This window comes from Mus musculus, chromosome 18, assembly GCF_000001635.26.
Source record: "Mus musculus strain C57BL/6J chromosome 18, GRCm38.p6 C57BL/6J".
Classification (NCBI taxonomy): domain Eukaryota; kingdom Metazoa; phylum Chordata; class Mammalia; order Rodentia; family Muridae; genus Mus; species Mus musculus.
In genome coordinates this window covers 77,100,156-77,125,758 of record NC_000084.6, presented here as the reverse complement: position 1 = coordinate 77,125,758, position 25,603 = coordinate 77,100,156, and the positions used below count along the sequence as shown (strand labels likewise).

General features: G+C 39.1%; 1 protein-coding gene across 11 annotated transcripts in view; it reads right to left on the bottom strand.

The window, feature by feature from the left end:
- Pias2 (protein inhibitor of activated STAT 2) overlaps positions 1-25,603 on the bottom strand; it is a 90,535-nt gene that overhangs the window by 29,952 nt on the left and 34,980 nt on the right. For all 11 annotated transcript variants that reach the window (XR_001782348.2, XR_001782349.2, XR_003952503.1 and 8 more), the window contains exons 3-5: positions 19,870-19,954; positions 5,797-5,847; positions 5,613-5,703 (exon numbers count right to left, since the gene is read on the bottom strand). Coding sequence is in view for 8 of the 11 variants with exons in the window: in XM_006526423.3 (XP_006526486.1) it covers positions 5,613-5,703; positions 5,797-5,847; positions 19,870-19,954 (227 nt within the window). In the remaining 3 variants the exon portion in view is untranslated. The remainder of the gene's footprint in view (positions 1-5,612; positions 5,704-5,796; positions 5,848-19,869; positions 19,955-25,603) is intronic.

Sequence of the window (25,603 nt, the reverse complement as noted above, 5' to 3'; positions counted from 1 at the left end):
AATATAAGTACAATAAATTGACTACCATATTCTTGCCCTCCAACCCCCAGTCTCTCTATTAATAGGCCTGGGTCCTTGAACTCATTATGTAAACCAGGCTGGCTTCCAATTCAAAGATCCACCCTCTGCCACATGTTAGGATTTAAATATGTGTACCACCACAGACAGCCTAGAATATTCTTCTGAACAGAAAAATCTTCTGAAGAACTTTTCATTCCATCATTAGCACTTACTTTTTTATCCTTGAACATGGAAAAGCTTTACAACACATCTTAAAACTATACCTCATTCCACTAACACACCTCAGATTTCCTTGAGGTCAAAGACAATCTTAATTGCTTGTGTTAATGATAATTCAGTCCAGGTTCTTCCAATAATTATAGGTGAGAGGTTTTCAAACAGCCAAGATTGATGTTTCCTTTTCAAAGTGTCCTTAAAATTATTTATGTTAGCTCAAAAGCTGAGGGTACAGAGCTACCCAGTCAGGCCAGTAGGAAGAATATCAAAATTATACACACAGAGGCCAAACATGACAGCTAACGTCTGATCATCAGCAAATGTTAAGACCTGTATAGATTTCAGCAATGTTGAACTATATACCTTACAAATTGTAAAATTCAGCACTGGTACATAAGCAGGGTTACAGAATACACCCAAGTCAACTAGCACTGAAGAACATCCTTTCCGTCATTCTCTTAATGGGAGAATGTATTCAAATGATAATTTGTTATCTAAGACTATTAACAAAATTCCAAATATCAAAAACCTCCAGCATAAAGAATTCGCACTATAACATGTACAGGAGTGGTATGTATTTATAGGTTTAAGAGAGGCATGCCCATTTAAACTGGTCCATCTGAGGCACAGAGGAAGAGGGAAACTCAAAAACAGAACCTCTTACTTTAGGAGATGGGCAGATGGCTCAGTGAGGACATGAGAACCTCAACTCAACTCCCCAGCATCCACATAAAAAACTGGGTTACAGAGGCCTGTAGCTCCAGTACCAGGAGGCAGAGACAGGTGGATCCTGAGAGGTGGATGGCCATCCAGTTGACCCAAGCAAAACAGCTTTCTTAAAATTATCTGTTAATAAATATTAACAGATTTTAATATTTATTAAATTAAATTTAATATTTAAATTAAATTAAATGCCTGTCCTCAAGCATTAGGAGGCAATGATAACACTTATCAAGCAACGTACACAGGAATATTAGTGTCAGCATTTAAGCAATTATAAATGCAAACTTTTGTTTTTCTCTGTTTTGAACCCTAAATGCTTTGGCTTTATCTATTAGTAGGTTAACCAAATAAAAACAGTAGCTTGGGGGCTAGAGATTTGGCTCAGTGGTTAAGAGCACTGACTGTTCTTCCAAAGGTCCTGAGTTCAAATCTCAAAAGAGATCTGATTCTCTCTTCTGGAGTGTCTGAAGACAGCTACAGTATACTTACATATAATAAATAAATCTTTAAAAAAAAAAAAGTGGGTTGGGGTCTGCCCCCCCCAACACAAAAAACAAACAAACAAACAACCCCCCCCCCCCGTCCCATGCCCTAGCTGAATGTCAACTGTAGTTGGGACTTGAGTGACAATGCATTGACAGTGTGGAAGAGACAAGAACAGAGAAAGCAATAAATGCACTAGAAGTGTTAAAGACATTTGCTTTTATGGCATTTGCTGAGCATGAGCAAGGCTATGGGTTCTATCACCAGCATGCCTCCCCCTCTTCTACTGTGTATCAGGTTCAGCTTTTATTTCCTTAATCTTCTTTCTTTTAAAATGTGTGTGTGTGTGTGTGTGTGTGTGTGTGGATACAAGCAGAAATAAGAGGAGGCTGTTGGAATCTGGAACTGGAGTTCCAAGCCCTTGTGAGTGAATGCTGAACTCTAAACCCAGATCTTCTGCAAGAGTATCAAGTCCCCTTACCACAGAGTCATTGCTCTAGCCCTTAGGTTTGAAGTCTTAGAAACAAACATTTCATAGGGAATGCTGTGTCCTTCCTATGGTACCACATCTAGAAGCAAATGAAGGCTATGTACCCCATTTTCATAGACTGAACAATCCAAAGACTTCTTCACTCTGCACTTTCCACAATAAGATTCCCCACAAAGGGGAAAATCTCTCCCTTAAGTTGCTTTTATCACAGTGTTTTATAATACCAATAGGAAAAGAAACGAAGATCTTTGTTGAGTTCCAAGTTCAGCAAAAGATTGTCTTTTTAAAAAAAAAAAAAAAAAAGAGAACAGAGAAAGATAACCCAATGTCAATCTTTGGCATGCACACGTGCACCCATTACCCCCCCCCACACACACACACACAGAAATTAAAAAATTAAATTAAAACATGCAGTTAGCTCAATGGATAAAGCACTTGCTGTAAAATCATGAAGACCAGAGTTCTGGACCCCAGAACACAGGAAAAAGCCAGGCTGGCATGGCAGCCTCTGATAATTCTAACACTCAAGAAGCAGAGACAAGACTCCCAGAGCAAGCTGGGTAGCTAGACTAGCAGGAACACGTGGCATTCACTTCAGGCCTCTACATGCATACACATAATATACATGCCAAAATGTGAACACAAAATACTATATACATGCACATGACATATATTCTTAAAAAAAGGAAAAAAAAAGAAAAGGAAAGGAAAATCATCTTGAAGTGGGTAAAATAAAGCTAGCTTTGAACACTTACTTTATATATGGGAGCTCAAGGGCAATTAATAGTTTCCTATTTCATTTACTTTGTATATCCAAAATAGTAGCCATCTGTAATGGGTCCACAATGAGTGGGTTTTTTAAGAGTCACATATGAAAGGACTTATGCTAGGTCAAAAACAAGTTATATTCAGATTTACCACAGGAGATTCCATAATCATATGAAGATTATACCTGTTTTCAGAAACTGAGATCATGGACAAGAATAAGTTACAATCCTCTGTGGCCTACTAGCACTTTAAAAAAAAATAAAGAGAATAAGGTCCCATTAGCTATAGAGCTCAATTCAACCCCTAAGGATCCACGGCATCTTTCTTTAGGCTGCAGCATACTTCTGGTTGTCATGAACCTCAAAATCCTGCCAGATGCAAATGAAGACAGCATATTTCATTATCCCAGTGACTAGTAGTTGGAGACCAACAGGTACTTTGAGAAGTTTTTCATTAGTGGCATATGAGCTTATGCCATCTGTTCTGTAAGATTTCCCAGGTATGGTGGCAACATCTATAATACTCCAGCTCAGGAGATAAGCAAGAGGATTATAACTAGGACAGCCAGGTCCACATAACAAGTGCCAGGGAAGCTAGGCCTCAAAAATAATAAGAAAAAAGTTTTCTTAAGCTTGAAGTAAAAAGCCACTTTGTGGATGGAGCTGATGCAAATGGCAAGCCCCTTCTTGCTTTCCATCTTGGGAATATGCCTCTGCCTTCCTCCCAGCACTCACATTCTTCCTCATAACCAACCCTGTCTCAGGGGGAAGTGCCAGACACCTAAGACAAAGGATGCTTTATACAGAACTCACACTTCACAAACAGCCAAACGTAAGAGCTTAAGGGTTCCTGGTGCTTTAGGGCAAAAACAAACATTGACTGTCTAACAACATCACAGAGGAAGTACTCAAGTATCTCATCTTCTTTGTCTCAAAATATCTGGAAGAGTAACAAATTGAAATCTGTCACAGTGAATGAAGTAACAGACTGCACCCATTAAAATACTAAGTCAAAGCAAGGTATGACTGAGTTATTTAGAGTTTTGTGGAACTCACAGACACACTCTACAGTCATTACAGTTACTATAACAATGTCAGAGTTTAGGGTGCAAGCAAACTCCACCAATGGCAAAATCATATTGCACTGGACAGGTTGGAACTGAGTCTGTAAACACACAAAAGCCTCCACAGTTCTATCTCTCGTCAAGGACAGTAAAAGAGGTAAAGAGAAACGGGAGTCAAATGAATCCTAGCACACATTAGGCAGGGAAGAAAAAAAAGCGCATAACGTACGCACTGAATGATTTGTGGTTATGATAGGTTTCTTTTTTCAAACATCAAACCACCTACACACCTAGCACCCTTCAATTCAAAGTAGAAAAACCACCTCCCCTGGTTCAGATGTTTGTGCAATACACTCAAGAAAAGACAGCTCTTTTGCTCTTATTGCTGAAAGTCAGAAATCCAAGAGGCACAGTGTCTTACCTGTTTTCTGAGACAATGCAGTCCATGGCCTTGATCCTTAGATCCTTCTGCCTCAGCCTTTCACAACCTGGTACTCCAGGTGTGTTCCACCACACCCAGCTCACATGGCTTTTGGACATGTACACATCAGGCAACATAAGCAACCCTCCCTGACCATATGCACCCAGACCCTCTCATCTCCCTTTCTGTTTTTAAAGGACTATCTCAGACTTCAGTATTTCAAACATCTACTTCTAGAAGTCAGAAAAACAGCAGCGTTTACACTCATTAAGCAGGCCAGAAAAAGAATTCATTAAGGTAAAGGAGCTTGCCATTAAAAATTAATTACCAAAAGTTTAATCCCTAGAGCCCATATAAAGGTGGAGTGTTATTTTGAGTCACCTGACTCTGGCATGTTCACCATGGCACTCCTATGCATACACCACACTCATTTTTTTTTAAAAAAAAAAAAGCATTTTTTAAAATTCATGGGACTAGTTATTTTTCGGGTTTCTAAGTCCCATAGCCCATGAACAAGACAAATGATATACCTAACAACAAAGGAAGGTCAGGTTCCTAGGCTACAGGGGAGCCTGAGCCATGAACACTCACAAGCACTTGGTTCTCGGAGCACCTGATCACTGGGTTGCACTGTGTGACTTGTTCAGCTGTTCAAATGTACCTCTCACATAATCATTCTAAGTCAAGTCTCAAGCTTAGCAGGAATACAAACAGCTTCCCTCTCTAATAGCAGCTTTTGCTGAAATGGCAACTTGAAATACTGGGAATCATGGAACACTTCAATTACGACAAATATACAACCCTCTGCTTTGTAATACTTACTAAACAGGCCTCTCTTCCACTTCTAAATTAAAGTACTGTTGGCGTCTACCCAACCATACTAATTTAGTGAAGTATTCCAGACCTCCGTGGGAACTAATATACAGTACAGTTCAACAACTGAAGTGCTCTTTTAAGACCTAACAGTTTGGAGATTCTAGTTATCTCAGGCCAGAAAAGGCTAAATATATTCATACTGTATATATTCTAGGAGTTAGTTCACTGTTAAGACAACAAGCTGCCAAACAAATATTTGCTCCTAGGCCCCTAAGTATATGAATCATCAGGCCAAAGTTAGAATCCTTTTTCTGTTTTCCTTGATAGAATCTACAGACCAAACCCAGCTAATTCAGAAATTGACCACAGCATGTTCTGCGCACTCAAGCTCAGCTGTTAGATATGATCCAAGAGTCAATCAAAACTTTGAATTCTACAGTAAAATGTTTCAGGTTTATCCTATCTTCCCCAAATCAGCCATGTATTTCTGAAAGAAGTTTATATGCACCTTTGACTAGAATAATTCATCGGTCCTAAGTTGTTACTGTTTCTATCCCTTGTTAGTGTTTATACTAAACTTACACAAGTCTGGTAAATACATAGCTACTTACAGGCAAAGGAAAGAGTTTCCCATTGACTTTTATACACAAACTATTGGGATAGTTATCTTCTTGAGGGCAACTGGTCTCTGCCAAGCAAAGTCTGTATTAAAAAAAAAAAAGTTAGATTACCAAAACATGCTTATTTGTTTTAAAACTCAAATGTATATAGCAATTAGGGAACTATCAAACTCACCGCAGCTGGACTTGGACTGTGTAGTCTCTCCTGCCACCCGGCAAAAAGTCCCTGTTGGCAAGGGGGAGAAACAAGTTAAGAATGTACAATAAAATTTCACAGAACAGGAGCCTCAGCTCATGACTCAATGAGTACTGGTTCCAATCCGAAGTGCCCTTGTAAAAGCTAGGTGCTGTTTAACAGTGAGCAACTACACCCCACCCCCAAGACCCAACCCTTGGGCCCTGCAGGGGGCAGGATTTATGGAGACAGGGTAATGCCCGAGTTTTGCTGCCCAGACAAACTAGTAGAACAACTTCCAGGCTCACAGACCCTGTCTCAACGAATAAGGTAGAGACTACAGAGAAAGGTAGCCAACATTGTCCTCAAGTCACCTCTTGAGCATGCCACTGTCGAGGTCACAGGTGATCATGTATACACATACAAGTACATTTTTTTTTAAATGTTAAATGACACTAACCAAACCAAAACATAACAAAAACAAAACAAACAACAACAAACAATGAAAGAATGAACCTCCACTCACTAAACTTTCAGTCATTCTTCATGTCAGTTTTGAGGTATTTTTTCAGTTCACAGGAACTTCAGTGAGACACTATTTGCTTTTATATATAACAAATGTAGTTAACATGAAGAGGCTAGGTTCCTAAGGAGTTTAATGAATTAATTCCCATGCTTAGTTGTTCTTCAACTTGACTGAACATTCTGATCACTTAGAGATGTTTTTGTTTAATATAAAGTTTCCTCATCAGGTAATTCTTTGGTTTGAGTATAATGTCAACAGTTTTTAGAGCTGTACAGTTGACTGTGGTAAAATAGAACTAATACTTAGAATTTCAACATGGTAAGAAGGGCAACTTCATAACCATCTATTCAACTATAGACACAGAAACTGTTATGATTTCTAGATTTTTTTTTAGTCTCAAAATGGAGTCTACACCTAAGAAGTGTTTTTTTTTTTAGGAAGTGATTAAACATGCAGCTTGCCAGCCCTTGTCCCAGACATATACAATTAGAATCTGCATTTTAACAACATCTCCAGCAGCTGGAGAGACAGTCAGAGGTTAAGAGCATGCAGTGCTCTTCTGGAGGACAAGAGTTCACTTCCCAGCACCCATCTGAAGATCCAACTCTAAGAGGAGTCAAACTGCACATGCACGACAAACACAACAAAACAAGACCCCAAACGTCAAGTCAAATGGATGCACAACATCACAACACAAGAGGCATCTTCCTTGCTAGATGTCTTAGGGCTACTGTTGCTATGACCAAACACCACAGCCAAAAGCAACCTAGGGAGTAAAGCGTTTATTTGGTTTACATATCCACTGAGGGAAGTCAAGGCAGAAATTGAAACTGAGCAGGAACCTGGAGGCAGGATCTGATACAGAGACCAGGGAAGAGTGTCACTAGTTAAGAAAATGGTCTACACGTTTGTCTACAGCCTAGTCTTATAAAGGCATTTTCTCCATTGAGGTTCTCTCCTCTCAGATGACTCTACCTTGTGTCAAAATGACTAAACAAAACCAAACAAACCAAAAACCAAACCACACCAACCTAGCCAGCACATGTGGCAGTGTATGCCTGGAAGATCACTCTTAACCATTATTCTAAGTGTTGGATGATACCAGAGACTGTATTACACAGTAGTCCTAACATGAGAAACCTGAAGAAGCAAGTTTAGCCTTCACCTTGCTCACTGCTTCACATTCTGTAGTTCCCTGGAAGGCACAGGGACTCTCGAATCCCAATTCTATGACCTTGTGCAAATTACTCAACCTTTCTGTATTCAGTTCCTTTATGTGTTAAAGACAGAATACAAACATACATACATATATACATACACCCACACACACACACATATACATACATCTACTTCATTAAGTTATTGTGATGATCAAACATATAATTCAAATGCCTAGGTTTAATATCCGGGAGCCTACATCCTTCTGAACCATTTCTTCTATATATTCCAATAAACCATACACTCCTGACCCTTTCTAAGCAATGCTTTGATTAAGTCATTCAAATATTCCACTTATCCAAACCAAACAATTCAGTTTGGCTCCTGAAGCTTCAAAGATACATGAAACATAGTATTTTCCATAAAAACTCATGCTAGTAGTAGATACAAACAAAATAAAATGTGACAATTCTTACACACAAAAAAAGGCCCAGAAATTTAATTTGTCTAAAAGCTCAAGTCACTTTCCACAAGCAAATTAGAATACACGAGTTTCCCTGACTGAAGGGATTCTCAACTGGATAACATATCAGAACTTTGTTAGGTTGTGGAACAAATTTTGAAAGAGGTGCCAAGAGGTGAGCCCAGAAAGAAAAAGTGCGCAGCTGCTAGAGAGCAGGACAGAAGAAGCCATGCACCAGCAGGAAGGGGAAGGGCGCAGTAACAGATGTGAAGAATAACAAAGGACCAAACACAAAGGCTACAAAAACAAGTCCTACTGAACAACAGGTTTTTTTTTTTTGGTTTTTCGAGACAGGGTTTCTCTGTATAGCCCTGGCTGTCCTGGAACTCACTTTGTAGACCAGGCTGGCCTCCCATGTGCTGGGATTAAAGGCGTGCGCCACCACGCCCGGCTCGGAACAACAGGTTTTTAAGCACCAAAGAAAAAAGAAGCAGATTTTTAAAAGATTACATGGGGGGCGGTGGGGGAGGGGAATGGGGGGCGGTGGAGAGATACCTCAGCAGTTGAGAGTACAGACTACAGCTTGGCTCCCAGAAACCTTATTAAGTGGCTTTCAACAACTTAGAGCGACTCGAGCACACACAAACACACAAGCATACACACAAATAGAAATAAAATTAACATTTACAAAAAAGGATTCCATGGCTAGGTGAGGGGTGGTTAGAAAACTATTAGAAGTGTGCAGACAAACATAGGCCTTCAAAAGAAACTTAAACATAAATATTGATGGTTGATTACAGTAAAAATCTGGTGAGATCTGGGTTGGAGAGCTGGCTCAGTAGTTAAGAGCACTGAGTCCTGAATTCAACTCCCTGCAACTATGTGGTGACTCATAACCATCTGTAATGAGATCTGATTCCCTTTTCTGCATCTGAAGACAGCTACAGTGTACTTATATACATAAAATATATAAATAAATCAAAGAAAAGAAAAGAGAAGAGAAGAGAAGAGAAGAGAAGAGAAGAGAAGAGAAGAGAAGAGAAGAGAAGAGAATCTGGTAAGATCCAATGACTTCTGAGAATAGATGGATGTAGATAAATAAGAACGATTCCAGGATGGAGGCCAGGTTTCAGAAGTGCTCCTGAATGGTTGGTGACACAAAGTCAGACTTAAGGAAAGTAGAACAGGTTTAATATTAACACTAACATTAAGTTACCTCACTCAATGGGGTAGTAACTATTGTTCCAATTTTACATACAGGGTAAGAAAGATTCAAAAAGACTTAGTTACTTGCTCAGGGACATAAATGAGTTTATTAAAAGTAGTATACTTTCCAACTACACTGTTTCTAAAAACCACAAATCTCAGTCAAGTCCTACATTTTGAACTAAGGAGGAAATATCAATGGCAGACAGTAAACAAACATGGCATGCTTAATGAACAGGAGAATAATAATAGTATGAGGCAGTAGGAGGCATCTGGTTAGCAGACTCCATGTCCATCAGTGAAATGGAGAAACTCTTTCGGGCCAGTTTATTTTTCAATTTTGTATCTTTGTTACATTGAGAATTGTTGGGGCTACAGCAGAGTCAGTAAATATATGCTAAGTGGATAAATGAATGGAAAAACAAGATAGACAGGAAAGTTGGGGGGAAAAAATTTCAATTTTAGACATAATCTGTCCCTTTCTCCCCCCCCCCCCCCCCGCCTTCCCCCTCTCTCCTCTAAAGGGTCCCTATGTCCTGACTGTTCTAGAGATCACCATGGAGACCAAGCTGGCTTTATACAGAGAGATCCATGTACTGCTGCTGTGATTAAAGGTGTTTACCACCATTCCTGATTACCATTTCCATTTGTTTGTTTGAAAAGTCATGTTATGAAGCTAGAAAGATGGCTCAGTGATTAAGAACACTGGCTGCTCTTCCAGAGGAACTAGCATGAATATGTCATCTTTCAAATGCAACTCTTGTCCCAGGGGACCAGCGCCCTCCTCTGGTCTTCCCAGATGCACCTCACAGAACACACTGACACATACACTCAGGCAGAACACCACACACATAAAATAAGGCTGAGGAAGGAGACTGAAGCAAGCTCAAGGCCAGTTGGGACTATACCGTAAGACCCTAGCTCAAAAAGGCCAAACATAACAACAAAACAACAACAGAAAGTGCCATTAAGTAAGATAGTAGCAACAACAAGAAGTTAAAGGATCTAGGATCTAATCTGAAAGATAACTGAAGTAAGATAGAACAATTTGAACCATAAAATAAATTCCTATAGCACTGGGTTACACCCCAAAATTTATCTATGAACCTATAATTATACAAATAAATAAATGAAAGATTAGTTAACAATTCTTTACAGAAAACTAACCCAAATAGAAACTGAAAAGTGCAAGATTCCAGAGGGTTTGCAAGGGCTTAAGGAGAAAAATATGCCCAGGCTCGTAGTATTTCCCCCAAGATATTCACTTATAATAATGAGGAAAGATCAGGGACATTATAATATAACAGACAGATGATCCAAATGATATGTCAGCATGAACAAAGAACAAAAATATTATGTAGTGCATGATATTCTCTGAAAAGAACATATTAACAAGATTTTGGCAAGACACACATAATATAATCACGGTAAAACCGTAAGGGCCAACAAAACAGCTCTGTATGTGCTGACAAGCCTAACAATCTGAAAATCATCCCAGGGTCCCATATGGTAGACATGAGCAGCCAACTCCTACAGATTGTTCTCTGATAGCTACTCTAAAACAATGTATATGGAGTGATGAATTTCATGAAGAAATGAAGAAGAAAACAGTCACTAAATGAAAGAAAACTAAGATAGTTTCACAATTAAATATAATTAGGGACTGGATCCAGAAATGAAGTCCACTATGCTAATGTTACTTTCTTGATTGTGATAATTATACAACTTATGATAGAGGCTAATATTATAAGAAGCTGAGTAAAGGGAATATACATCATGTTTTACAATTTTTCTATAAGTCAAAATTGCCTTAAAATGGGGTTTTAAAAAGCACAATAAGGGTTGAAAAGACAGGCAGCTAAGAACCATACTGCTCTGGCAAAGACACGAGTTTAGTTTCCAGCACCTGTGTTAGACTGCTTATGAGCTCCTATAACTCCAGATAAAAAGGACACTTCATACTCAAAGGAAAAATCTACCAAGAACAACTCTCAATTCTGAAACATCTATGCTCCAAATGCAAGGGCACCCACATTGATAAAACAAACTTTATTAAAGCTCAAAGTACACATCATACCCCACACAAGAATAGTGGGAGACTTCAACACCCCACTCTCAGCAATGGACAGATCCTGGAAACAGAAACTAAACAGAGACATGGTGAAACTAACAGGAGTTATGAAACAAATGGGACTAACATATATTTATAGAACATTTCATCCTAAAGCAAAAGAATATGCCATCTTCTCAGCACCTCATGGTACCTTCTCCAAAACTGACCACATAATTGGTCACAAAACAGGCCTCATCAGATACAAGAAGAATGACATAATCCCATGCATCCTATCAGATCACCACAGACTAAGGCTGGTCTTAAATACCAACAAAAACAAGGAAGAAACTCATATACATGGAAGCTGAACAACACTCTACTTAATAAGTTGGTCAAGGAAGAAATAAGGAAATTAAAGACTTTTCAGAATTTAATGAAAATGAAGACACATCATACCAAAACCTATGGTACACAATGAAAGCAGTGCTAAAAGGAAAACTCATAGCTCTGACTGCCTCCAAAAAGAAACTGGGGAGAGCGTACACTAGCAGCTTGACAGCACACCTGAAAGCTCTAGAACAAAAAGAAGCAAATTCACCCAAGAGGAGTAGATGGCAGGAAATAATCAAACTCAAGGCTGAAATCAACCACATAGAAACAAAAAGAACTATACACAGAATCAACCAAACCAGGAGCTGGTTCTTTAAGAAAAATCAACAAGATAAATAAACCGTTGGCCAGACTAACCAGAGGACACAGAGACAGTATCCATATTAATAAAATCAGAAATGAAATGGGAGACATAACAACAGAAACTGTGGAAATCCAAAAGCTCACCAGATCCTACTACAAAAGTTTATACTCAACTAAACTGGAAAACCTGGGATGAAATGGCCAATTTTCTAGACACATACCAGATGCCAAAGTTAAAACAGGATCAGATAAACCATCTAAATAGTCCCATTAACCCCTAAAGAAATAGAAGCAGTCATTAATAGTCTCCCAAACAAACAAACAAAAAAAAGCCCAGGACCAGATGGGTTTAGCAGAGAATTCTATCAGATCTTTAAAGAAGACCTAATACCAATACTCTTTCTTCAAACTATCCCACAAAATAGAAACAGAAGGAACACTACCCAATTCGTTCCATGAAGCCACAATTACACTTATACCTAAACCACACAAAGACCCAACAAAGAAAGAGAACTTCAGACCACTCTCCCTTATGAACATTGTTGCAAAAATACTCAATAAAATTCTTGCCAAGAACACATCAAAAAGATTATTCACCATGATCAAATAGGCTTCATCCCAGGGATACAGGGATGGTTCAATATACAGATATCCATCAATGTAATCCACTACATAAACAAACTCAAAGGAAAAAAAAACCCACATGGTCATTAGATGCTGAAAAAGCATTTGACAAAATTCTGCAAATTCCTGTTAAGTCCTGGAAAGATCAGAAATTCAAGGCACATACCAAAACATAGTAAAAGCAATCTACAGCAAACCAGTAGCCAACATCAAAGTAAATGGAGAAAAACTTCAAGCAATCTCACTAAAATCAGGGACTAGACAAGGCTGCCCACTCTCTATCTATTCAACATAGTACTAACTAGAGCAATTAGACAACAAAAGGAGGTCAAAGGGATACAAATTGAAAAGGAAGAAGTCAAAATATTAATATTTGCAGATGATATGATAGTATACTTAAGTGACCCCAAAAATAAACAAATCAGTAGCCTTCTACTTAAAGGATAATCAGGCTGAGAAAGAAATTAGGGGAACAATGCCCTTCACAATAGTCACAAATAATATTACATACCTTGGGATGACTCTAACCAAGCAAGTGAAAGATCTGTATGACAAGAACTTCAAGTCTCTAAAGAAATAAATCGAAGAAGACCTCAGAAAATGGAAAGATCTCCCATGCTCATGGACTGGCAGGATTAATATAGTAAAAATGGCCATCCTGCTGGAAGCAATCTACAGATTCAATGCAATCCCCATCAAAATCCCAAATCAATTCTCCATAGAGTTAGAAAGAACAATTTGCAAATTCATTTGGAATAACCCAGGATAGCGAAAACTACTCTCAACAATAAAAGAACTTCTGGGGGATCACTATCCCTGCCCTCAAGCTGAATTACAAAGAAATAGTGATTAAAAAAAACTGTATGGTATTGATACAGAGATAGGCAGGAAGATCAATGGAATAGAATTGAAGACCCAAGCTGGGTGTGGTGGCGCACCCCTATAATCCCAGCACTCAGGAAGCAGAGGCAGGCAGATTTCTGAGTTCGAGGCCAGCCTGGTCTTCAAAGTGAGTTCCAGGACAGCCAGGGCTATACAAAGAAACCCAATCTCGAAGAGAGAGAGAGAAAAAAAAATTAAAGACCCAGAAATGAACCCACACACCTATGGTTACTTGATCTTTGACAAAGGAACTAAACCATACAGTGAAAAAAAAGACAGCATCTTTAACAAATGGTGCTGGTTCAAATGGTGGTCAGCACATAGAATGCAAATCGATCCATTCTTATCTCCTTGTACAAAGCTCAAGTCCAAGTGGATCAAGACCTCCACATAAAACCAGATACACTAAAACTTATAGAGGAGAAAGTGGGGAAGAGCCTTGAACACATGGGCACAGGGGGAAAATTCCTGAACAGAACACCAATGGCTCATGCTCTAAGATCAAGAATTGATAAACTGGACCTCATAAAATTGCAAAACTTCTGTAAGGCAAAGGACACTGTCAACAGAACAAAAAGGCAACCAAAAGATTGGGAAAAGATCTTTACCAATCCTAAATCTGATAAAGGGCTAATGTCCAATATATACAAAGAACTCAAGAAGTTAGACTCCAGAAAATCAAATAACCCTATTAAAAAATGGGGTACAGAGCTAAACAAAGAATCTCAACTAAGGAATAGCAAATGGCCATGAAGCATCTAAAGAAATGTTCAACATCCTTAGTCATCAGGGAAATGCGAATCAAAACAACCCTGAGATTCCACCTCACACCACTCAGAATGGCTAAGATCAAAAATTCAGGTGACAGCAGATGCTGGCGAGGATGTGGAGAAAGAGGAACACTCCTCCATTGCTGGTGGGATTGCAAGCTGGTACAACCACTCTGGAAATCAGTCTGGTGGTTCCTCAGAAAATTGGACATAGTATTACCAGAGGACCCAGCTATACTACTCCTGGGCATATACCCAGAAGATACTCTAACATGTAATAAGGACACATGCTCCACTATGTTCATAGCAGCCTTATTTATAATAGCCAGAAGCAGGAAAGAACCCAGATGTCCTTCAACAGAGGAATGGATACAGAAAATATGGTACATTCATACAATGGAGTACTACTCAGCTATTAAAAATGATGAATTCATGAAATTCTTAGGCAAATGGATAAAACTAGAAAATATCTTCCTGAGTGAGGTAATCCAAACACAAAAGAACACACATGGTATGCAGTCACTGATAAATGGATATTAGTCCAAAAGCTCCAAATACCCAAGATAAAATTCACAGACAACATGAAGGTCAAGAAGTGTGGGTGCTTCGGTACTTTTTTAGAAAGATAACAAACAAGGAGAACAAAATACTCACAGGAGCAAAGATGGAAATAAAGTGTAGAGCAGAGACTGAAGGAAAGGCCACCCAGAGACTGCCCCACCTGGGAATTCATCCCACATACAGTTACCAAACCCAGACACTATTGTGGATGCCAAGGAGTGCATGCTGAAAGAAGCCTGGTATGGCTGTCTCCTGAGAGGCCCTGCCAGAGCCTTACAAATACAAAGATGGAAGCTCGCAGCCAACCATTGAACTGATCGCAGGGCCCCCAATAGAGGAGTTAGAGAAGGGACTGAAGGAGTTGAAGGGGATTGCAACTCCACAGGAAGAATAACAATATAAAGCAGCCAGTCCCCCAATAGCTCCCAGGGACTAAGTCATCAACCAAGGAGTACACATGGCTCCAGCTGTATATGTTTCAGAGATGGCCTTGTCATGCATCAATGGGAAGAGAGGTCCTTGGTCCTATGAAGGCTTGATAGATGCCCCAGTGTAGGGGAAGGAGGGGAGGTGGGAGTGGGTGGGTGGGTGGGTGGAGGAACCCCCTCATAGAAGCAGGGGTGGGGGAGGATGGGATGGGGGGGTTTCGGGGGAGGGAGGGACCAGGAAAGGGGATAACATTTGAAATGTAAATAAAGAAAATATCCAATAAAAAGGAAAAAAGAAAAAAAAAGGTAGTATGCAGCCCTTCCTTGACAACATCGAAAGTTTGAGCATGGGCCAGATACAACTTTATTACAGAATTAATTAACTTCTGAGTGAGAGCTAGAGAGATGGCTCAATTTATAAAAAATTCATGAGGACCACAATTCAAGTCCTCAGCACTCTTATAACTAAATACCAGGAGTAGCAACTCACCTACAATCCCAGCAATCAGGAGATGCAAACTGGCATTGCCCAAAGCAAACTTGATAGCTCAAGTAGCCAGTGAGCTACAAAGTTTCAACTGAGAGACCCTGCCTCAATACATAAGGTGGACAAATCAAAGACTTGATGCCAACTACTGGCTTTTACATACAGCAACCTGCACACACATTTGCTCAAGCACAGATACACACACAACTTTATGAATAATCCTGTAAAATCCATTAGAGCTGCATACTCAAGCACAACTGTGTACTACATCATGCAAGTGACCAGCTTTGAAATACTTCAGTACAAAAAAGAAAGGAGAGCCAAACACAGGGGGATTAAATGTTGGTAATAAGTCTCAGCAAACCTTTATTTACATGTATTATGAAAAGGATTGTTTTTACCAATAGATCCCCCAGTTCTGAAAAGATTGTGTTTGTAATGTGCATGTTCTTTTCTTTTCAAATCAATGGAAAACAGCATTACTTGGTAAAATTTTATACTGGGATAAATAGACACGAGATTGTTACTATCAACCATCTAAAGCAGTAAGCACATTCGTAATGGGTAACAGCTAGCACTGGGAATAAGACGGTTTGCCTCACAACACAAAATGCCAGGCACAATCGTAACTGCAACTCCCGCACGGGAGTGAAGGGTTGACGTCAGAAAGCAACAGGAAGAACATAGGAGCTTGCTGGCTTCAAGCCTAGGTACAGGATCAGTGAAGATTCTGTGTCAACCGAGTAAGATGGAGGGTGAGACGCTCAACAGCTTCCTCAGGCCTCTGCATATGGACTTACACACATACCACATGCACACATAGAATAAAAAGCACCTTGAAATATGTATTTTCCAATCTACATCTTCACTTCCTTCAAAAGCCCACATACTAACTCAGCAGTTTTCTACACAACCAAGATTAAGAGTGATCTCCTTCCTCCTCACATCAATTCATTTGTCAAAAGTAAACTGGGTTTTTAATATAATATCTTGCAGTGCCAATGGACACTTCAGTTAAGTAATATGGCTCATTAACAAGACTGCAATCAGTTGTAGAAAGTCATTATGTCATTTAATACTATGCCTTGTACAAATCACTTAAAAAATGATCTCAAAGACTTATCACTAGATTAATGATACAAAGTTCTATTTAAAATAATTTTTACTTTTGTGTTCTTTGTTGGCTTATTTATATCCCAAAAGTGTTACAAACCAGTTTATTTATATAAACATTACTCTGTGGAACCTTAAACTTGATAAATTATAAAATCTTGAGGATTTCAAGATATATAATTTTTTAAAAACCAGTATGATTGCTCAAAAACATCTAAAGTTGTGTCTCAGAGTCTTTTCCATACAATATTAAACACACTTTAAAATGCTAAGTGCCAGAATTTCATGATGTATTATCTGGATATATTCACCCAGAATCTTGATAATGCACACTTCCATAATAAAGACTGAAGGAGGCTAGAAGCGGCACCAGACCCTGCGCTGGAGTTACAGAGGGCGACAACAGCACTAAGTGTTCTGAACCATCAGTCATCTCTCCAGCACCCAACACTGCTCCTTCTAGATAGAACTGAAACTCATCACACTACAACTTACTAAACTTTCCCTTTTTACAGAGTAATAAAATGACTCTGAGTCCCATGCCACTAGGATCCCTCTTCTTCATCCAAAACCGAAAAGAATAACAGTATTTCTCTGGTTTGGAGGCTACCTATTATTTTGGCCAGGGAGGGTGACTATATAGCTAACCTTGCCCAGAACTATTCTGGTTTGTGCAGTTTTATTTGTTTCTTGTCTTATTGCAGTGATAAACACCATGACCATGGGGGTGGGGGGAGGGGTACTTTAGCTTACAGCTTTTATGTAACAATACTCCGCAGCTGAAAGAAGTCCAGGCATGAATTCAAGCAGAGCAAGAATCTGGAGGGAAGAGATGATGCAGAGGCCAAGGAGGCCTGCTCCTTACTGGGCTTGCTCAGCTTACTTTCCCACATTATTCAGTAGCAGCACACATGGGTGGCATCATTCAGAGAGATGGGCTGCCCGGAAGCAATTGAGTCAAGAAAATGGTCCGCAGGTATGCTTATTTCAATAAGAATGTTCCCACGGGGGGGGGCGGGGGGGGGCTGGAGGGGTGGCTCAGTGATTAACAGCACAGCCTGCTCTTCCAGAAGTCCTGAGTTCAATTCCCAGCAACCAGATGGTGGCTCACAACCATCTGTAATGGGATCTGATGACCTCCTCTAGTGTGTCTGAAGATAGCAACAATGTACTCATAAACATAAAATAAATAAGTCTTTTTTAAAAATAAAAAAAAAAGGTCCCACAAGTTTCTGTTGGAATGCTTTGTCCTCATTTACAGGAACTATTTAGGACTAATTAGAGGTATGGCAATGTTTAGAGTAGGTGTGGTCTTGTTGGTGGAGGTGTGTCACTATGGTTAAGATAAGGTTAAGCTTTGAAGTTTCAAAAACCCATGCTGGGACCAGTTAGAGTCCACCTCTCCCCCTCCCCAACTCTGCTCTGATCAGGCTATTAATTCCTACACCAGTGCCCACTGTAAGCACTCTCTGTAAGCAAGCCCTCCAATGCAATGCTTCCTTTTATAATTGCCTTGGTCTTGGTGTTTCACTACAGCAACAGAACAGTAACTAAGACAGCAGCAGCCCTACTTAGGCCAATCTAGTGCCAGCACTCGCTCACCTGATGTTCCCTCTTCCAGAGTGACTCTATGTCAAGCTGAAATAAAGGAGCCAGTACTTTTCTTTTAAAGACAGGTCTCAGAGTTTATAAACCAGGTTGGCCTGTGTCTGCCTCTTCCTCTTGAGTGCTGGGATCAAAGACAAGTGCCACCATTCCTAGCCCAGTTTTTGTTCTTTCTTTTTCTTTTTTTCTTTTTTAATTTATTTATTTTCTGTATGTAAGTACACTGCAGCTGTCTTCAGACACACCAGAAGAGGGTATCAGATCCCATTACAGATGGTTGTGAGCCACCTTGTAGTTGTTGGGAATTGCACTCAGGACATCTGGAAAAGCAGTTGGTGCTCTTAACTGAGCCATATCTCCAGCCCCCAGTTTTTGTTCTTACCCAAGAATACCATTAAGTTATTCACATTTAGTCCCAAAATGTCCGCTTACAGTTATTTTATCTTTGGGTAACTAACAAATTCATTTTTACTTTGAAACAGATCTCAGGTAGCCAAAGCTGACCTTGAACCTCTGATCCTCTTGTCTCTACCTCTGAAGCACAAGGATTACAGGGATGAATCACCATGCCAAATTTTCACGTTTTATTATGCTGCCCTATTTAAAATAAACCTTTCAGTTGAAACATTGAAGGTGATAGGAGCACTTGCCCAGCACACAGAAGCTCCAGGGTTTAATTCCAAACACCAGTAAAACAAAAAATATTGGCCAATGTGTCTTTAAAAAAAACTTAAAATGATTCTTAAGGTTTAATTCAAAGGTTGCAACTTTTTCTAGTACACAGTATTTATTATATGACTTATCAGTTACACTATTATCACTTAAGAAATAGTACAATTGGGCATGGCAACACAGCTCAGTGGTAAAGGCACTGGAGGCTAAGCCTTATGTCCTGATGAGTTTGATCCCTGACGCCACATAAGAGAATTCCTGACACTTGTACCATGACATTAGACACCACCACCACCCACACACACAAACCAATGTATAAAAAAGTGGAAGGAAGGAAGGAGGGAGGGAGGGAGGGAGGGAGGGAGGGAGGGAGGGAGGGAGGGAGGGGGAGAGAGAGAGAGAGAGAAAGAGGGATTGATTTAGATTGAGAGAGAGATTAGTTCAACTTTTGTAGACTGAACTGTGGGCTCCCAGAGTTTATACATGGAAACCTTAACCACAAAGTGACTGTATTTGTAATTGCTTTTATAGATGCAATCAAAATTCTTAAAGAAACCCCTAAGTTAACAGACATGGTCATCATGACAGTATCATTTTGCATAGCTGGAATGCATGACAACAGAAAAAAAAGTCATGTATGACGCAGCAAAATGTGTAAACCATTAGAAAAGGCTTTCGGAGCAACAAAGCTTACCTTGATCTTAGACAGAACTATCTAGAATTTTGAAAATAAATTTCTGTTTAAGTTACCTAGTCTATTGTATTTTGTTATAACTCTAAAAGGCAAACACATAACCTTCAAGGAAAAATATATTTAAAACATTCCGCTTACCTTGAAATACATATTTCTCTAACTTGCTGAGGTGTCAAAGCAAAAATAAAAAACTTCTCTTGAAACCGCTGAATACTGCTTTGAACTGAGGAGGGAAAAAGATGTATTCAGTAACAAAGAAGCACCTGCAATAACGAGCTAAGCCCTGAAATGTTAAAGGTTAAATGTAATTAATACTCTAAAACTCCAGGATTGTATGAAAATGTATTCATCTACAATCTTGAGTATAGTTATCCAAATGAGCTTAATTTTAAATAATCATTCAGTATTCTAAAACATGAACTATGCTGTGATATCAGAATATAATAAACCATTCAAGACGACATTCACTCTGGCTATCTCCTGAGTGTCAAACACAGCCATCAGAGCAGGCCGCCCATGAAATGCATGTTTTCTCGGGGCTGGAGAGATGGCTCAGGGCTAACAGCACTGGCAGCTCTTTCAGAGGACCCAGACTCAATATCCAATACCACATGGCAGTTCACCACTCTCTTTAACTCCAGTTTCAGTTCTGACACCTTCACACAGATATACCAATGGATATAAAATAAATAACAATAAATAAAAATTTAAAAAGTACATGTTCATACATGTGGGGGTGCATGCCTTTAATCCCAGCACTTGGGAGGCAGAGGCAGGCGGATTTCTGAGTTCTAGGCCAGCCTGGTCTACAGAGTGAGTTCCAGGACAGCCAGGGCTACACAGAGAAACCCTGTCTCGAAAAAAAAAAAAAAAAAAAACAAAAAAAAACCATGTTCTTAGCATCTGTGTTATTTTAGTGCTTTATATTTAAGTACTCAGAGCATACAAAAGTCCAAAAATTTCAAAACTTTGGGTAAATTTGCTAAGTAGTAATTATAACCTAGTTATAAAGAATTAATTATCTAGTAAAGTTATTCTGCTAAACTATATTATTAAAAGCTAAAATGTATTGGAAACATCATGAAGAACTATAACACATTAATACTGATGTTCTAATGCTCATTATAGGCATTGTGGCACAAGCCTGTAATCTTAGCTCTCAAAAGGGTGAGGCAAGGGGATCATGAGTTCAAAGCCAGCCTGGACTGTACAATGAGCTTAATGCTACAGAGATCTTGTCTCATAAATACTAGCCTACAGACAGACAGACAGACAGACAGACAGACAGAGAGGAAGAATAGACCATAAAGTACTGCAACTTCACCCAAGAGCAAAGCCAAAATAACTCCTTGATATTATTGCTACAACTATCCAAGATCAAGAACAAGATGATGGCTAAGTGTCTAACATCACAAAGCTCTTTGTCAGTCACATCAAATCAAGAAAAGTATTTACTCCTTGAGTAAAAAGCATGGGTACTTTACTATGGGACATAGAACAAAGTAAGTTCCCCCGTCCTGGGCTCCTGCTTGTCTTTTCTTCCCTTCCGCCTGTGTGGCTTCCTCTTTCCTCTGTCAAAGACTTAAGTTCACCCTGTAACTGTCAACCATAATACAACAGCCCATATTGTGAGATTACAAGGGACACAAAGTGGCTGGGCTATATCCAGCGCAGCACTAGGAGGACTGGCACAAGAGCCTAGACCCAATCTCTAGCACAAACCACGCAACCAAGTGAATAAGCAGTGTTTTCAATCCTACCTGACAGCGTGAGTACTGTGTTTCTCTAGCCATAAATCTGAAAATATCTAACACAAGTACAGAGTGCCCCAAAGAGAACAAGGTTAAAAAATGAGGAACACACACACACAAATAAATTGACATAAAACTTCTAAATCTTTCTCAATTAATATGGTAACACTTTTCTCTATTTTTTATGACAATTAACACACATGGAAGCTTTCTGAAAACAAAAAATATATAAATTTTTAATTCTGGTGGTCTGCATTTAAGTCTTTGGGAGGGAGGGAGGGGAGGGGGGAAAGGAGGGAAAATGAAGGGTCTGAAAAGACGGCTCAGGAGTTGAGAGGGCTTTTTGCTCCTACAGAGGACCAAAGTTAAACTTTTAACACCTACATCAGATGGTTGGCAACCACCTGTAACTCCAGCTCCAGAAAGTCTAACATCTTCTGACTTTAATGATCTCAACATGCACTCAAAAAAAATTTATAATCTGGGTCAGGCATGACAGTACACATTTTCAATTACGGCACTCAGAAGGCAGAAGCAGGCGGATCTCTGAGTTCAAGGCAAGCCTGGAAAACATAGTGCTACCAAGTCAGCCAAGGCTGCATAGTAAGACCTTGTCTCAAAATAATTAAGTAAAATAAATGAAGTATTTCAAGGAAAAAAGCTATAGTCTGATACATACCTATTGTCACCTACTTGACAATAATTAAACTGGCTTGGTAAAATACTTAGGTCAAAAGCTGTCATTTTAACATGCCTTGTTAAATTTTTTTTTTTAAGTATAGAAAGAATAGAGCTTATTCAGGGCATGAGGAGTTAAGAGAGTAGTAGAGGCAAAGAAAGGGAGAGAGAGGGAGAGAGTAGAGAAGTAGAGGCCGGCTATGGCCATGGGTTGGGGGGGAGAGCCCAAGAGAGCAAGAGAGAAGCAAGTGGCTTACTACAAGGTCAATATAAACTTTTTTAAAGGTTTAATTTATGTATATAAATTTAAAATGTAAAGGGTTTTTTTTAAAGATTTATTTATTATATGTAAGTACACTGTAGCCTGTCTTCAGACACTCTAGAAGAGGGTATCAGATTTCGTTACCGATGGTTGTGAGCCACCATGTGGTTGCTGGGATTTGAACTCTGCACCTTCGGAAGAGCAGTCGGCGCTCTTAACCACTGAGCCATCTTGCCAGCCCCAAATGTAAAGTTTTTAAAAATGTAAAGTTGATAGGTAGATTTGTGGCTCAGTTTAGCCAACCTGGTAAGTCATAAAGTTAGCATTGAGTGAACTAATGTATTACACTGCATCATCTAAGACTATGATTGGAGTCAGGTAGTGGTGGCGCGAACGCCTTTAATCCCAGCACTTGGGAGGCAGAGACAGGTGGATTTCTGAGTTTGAGGCCAGCCTGGACTACAGAGTGAGTTCCAGGACAGCCAGGGCTACACAGGGAAACCCTGTCTCGAAAAACCAAAAAGATTGTGCTTGGTTTCTGTCCCCATCAATCACTGCAATGCCATCTACAAATACTTTCCTTATATGCCTTATTACGTTCTATCTCTAAATCAAAAGTAAATGGCAGCTAGGGAACAGAGATGGGGACTTCCTCCGAAAATTAAAAAAAAAAATAGAACTGTAAAGTAATCCAATTCAAAACTGGGCAAACGATTTGTAAAGATTTCTCTCTAAACAATATACATAATGGCTAATGATCACATGAAAAAGCAATCAATATAATTCATAACTAGAGAACTCCAAAGAAAACTCCAATTCAATATTACTTTATACTCACTGGGTTGGCTACTATCCAAAATAAAGCACTACCCCCAAAACCAGAACATTTTGGCATGGGTGTGTAAAAATTCTCGTGCAAAGCTGTGTACTGTTCATAGCAATATAAGATATTTGCAGCTGTTGTGGTAAATAATATGGTAGTTGCTTAAAAACTTAAAAACAATCATATGATCCAACAATTTCACTTTTGATAAAGAGATATTTACATTCATGTTCAAGAAGTATTATTCACAACGGCTAAAATGTGAAAGCAACCAATTGTCTAAAAACAGACACATGGAGCCGGGCGTGGTGGCACATGCCTTTAATATCAGCGCTCAGGAGGCAGAGGCAGGCAGATCTCTGAGTTCGAGGACAGCCTGGACTATAGAGTGAGTTCCAGGACAGCCAGGGCTACACAGAGAAACCCTGTCTTGTAAAAAACAAAAACAAACAAACAAAAACAAAAAGACACATGGATAAACAAAAGGCAAAAATACATAATAATTTTCAGTTTTAAGAAGGGAAAAAAGTGATATGTACTATGCAAAGACAAGTATGGAGGATATTATGTTAACTGTAAAACAAGCCAAATAGCAAAAAAACTGTATTCTGTGATTTTATTTCCATGAGGTACTTAGCAGAGTAAATATCAGAGACAGAAAGTAGAACTGTGGTTGTCAGAAGCTAGGGGAGAAGAAATGGGGAATTATAGTTTTATGGGCTCAGAGTTTCAGTTTTTACAAGATGAAAGGAAACAGAGATAGACTGGTGATGAGAGTCTGTAGACAGTTTGATGTTAGAGACATTTTATGACAGTAAAAATGAAATTGGGAGAAAATAAATATATTTCAAGGGGATATTAAAGCTTAAAATTTTTATAAAAATGTACAAAGGCTCATTTATATACAATTGGTGACAGGAGAAATAAAGCCATTTTATATTATCAAACTAGTTCAATTTTGATTATTTGGTTAACAACCAACAGATATCATTATAATAATAATCACCACTGTAAAAGCTAACTGAAGAGGTCAGAGAATTGAGATTTCTTATATCTGAAAATTAGTGAGTTTAAGTCAGAGTTACGAAGAGGAAGATAGCTACCACAAAGTGGAATTACCAGAAGTCCTTTCCTTGACTTCAGTATCCTCTGTCTTTCACATTGAGTGTGTGCCTAAAACCTTCTTCCCTGTCCCTGCTGCCATTCTAGCTGCCATTGCTCTGCTCACTGTCTTATTTTCTCTGCCACCTCCCTCCCTGTGAGAGAGAACAGGTGTGGAGTCAATCATCGACAGCACCCCTTCCACGCCCACTCCTCTGCTACTGCGTCCCACATCTGAGTAAGCTGGCTCTAGATTCTATTCTGCAGTCTTCCATTTGCAATCGCCTTAGCCCCTTTTCTAGCAAACCTGTACTTTTCTTTTCAGTTCTTCACTAGTTGGCCTTACAATTATGCACTACAATTTCAACTTCTATGATTAACTAGAGCTCTCTCTTTTCTTGACATAAATTCCAACAATCCCAAGTATACATATTTGACAACCTAAGCTCCGTCAAGTCTCTATAAGATATCATAATTGAATTCTTCATTAATTAGGCTGAATAACATCTGAGCACAATTTATAGTTCTTAATCACAACCCCACTCTCTGTTGTTACTCCCTGCCCCCTTTGCAGCTCTAGGGATCAAATTCAGTTTCAGGCCTCACACATGCTAGGTGAGGCCCTGAACACTGAGCCCAGTTTTCACACCCTCTCTGAAGTGCCCTGCTATATAACCGAGGCTGACTTTGAAGTCTCCATACTTCTGCCTCAGCCTCCCAAGTGATAGATATGTGCACTACGCCCAGCTTCCTTTTCTTCTTTGTTCCTATTAAAAACACTTAACTACATTAACATACTCCCTAAAGGCATCTCATTTCTTCCCTACAAATAGAACACATGGCCACCTCCAAATAAATAATCACTTATTATCTTATTTAATTAAACTGTTTGCTTGAATTTATTCAAATACTTAAAACAGTCTATTGTAATGGATATAACGAGTCAGCATATCACTTTATACCAGTTTGATCATACTCAGGAGCTTACCAGTATATCCTAATACAAAGGACTTAAGGATATGAAAAGAATAAAACATTATTAACTCTGTTATCGTTGAGATTAGCAAGAATTACAAAACCAGTAATACAATGTTCATGAAGATGCTGGCAAAACAATACAATCATATGCTGAAGAATATAAATTGGTGCAAAGCTGAATTCAACTTCACTGAATATCAAAATAGCTCTTTGTTCCAACTTTTCAGCTAGGCATTTATCTTTCAAAAATATGTGCAGTTCTTCAAAACTACAAGTAAA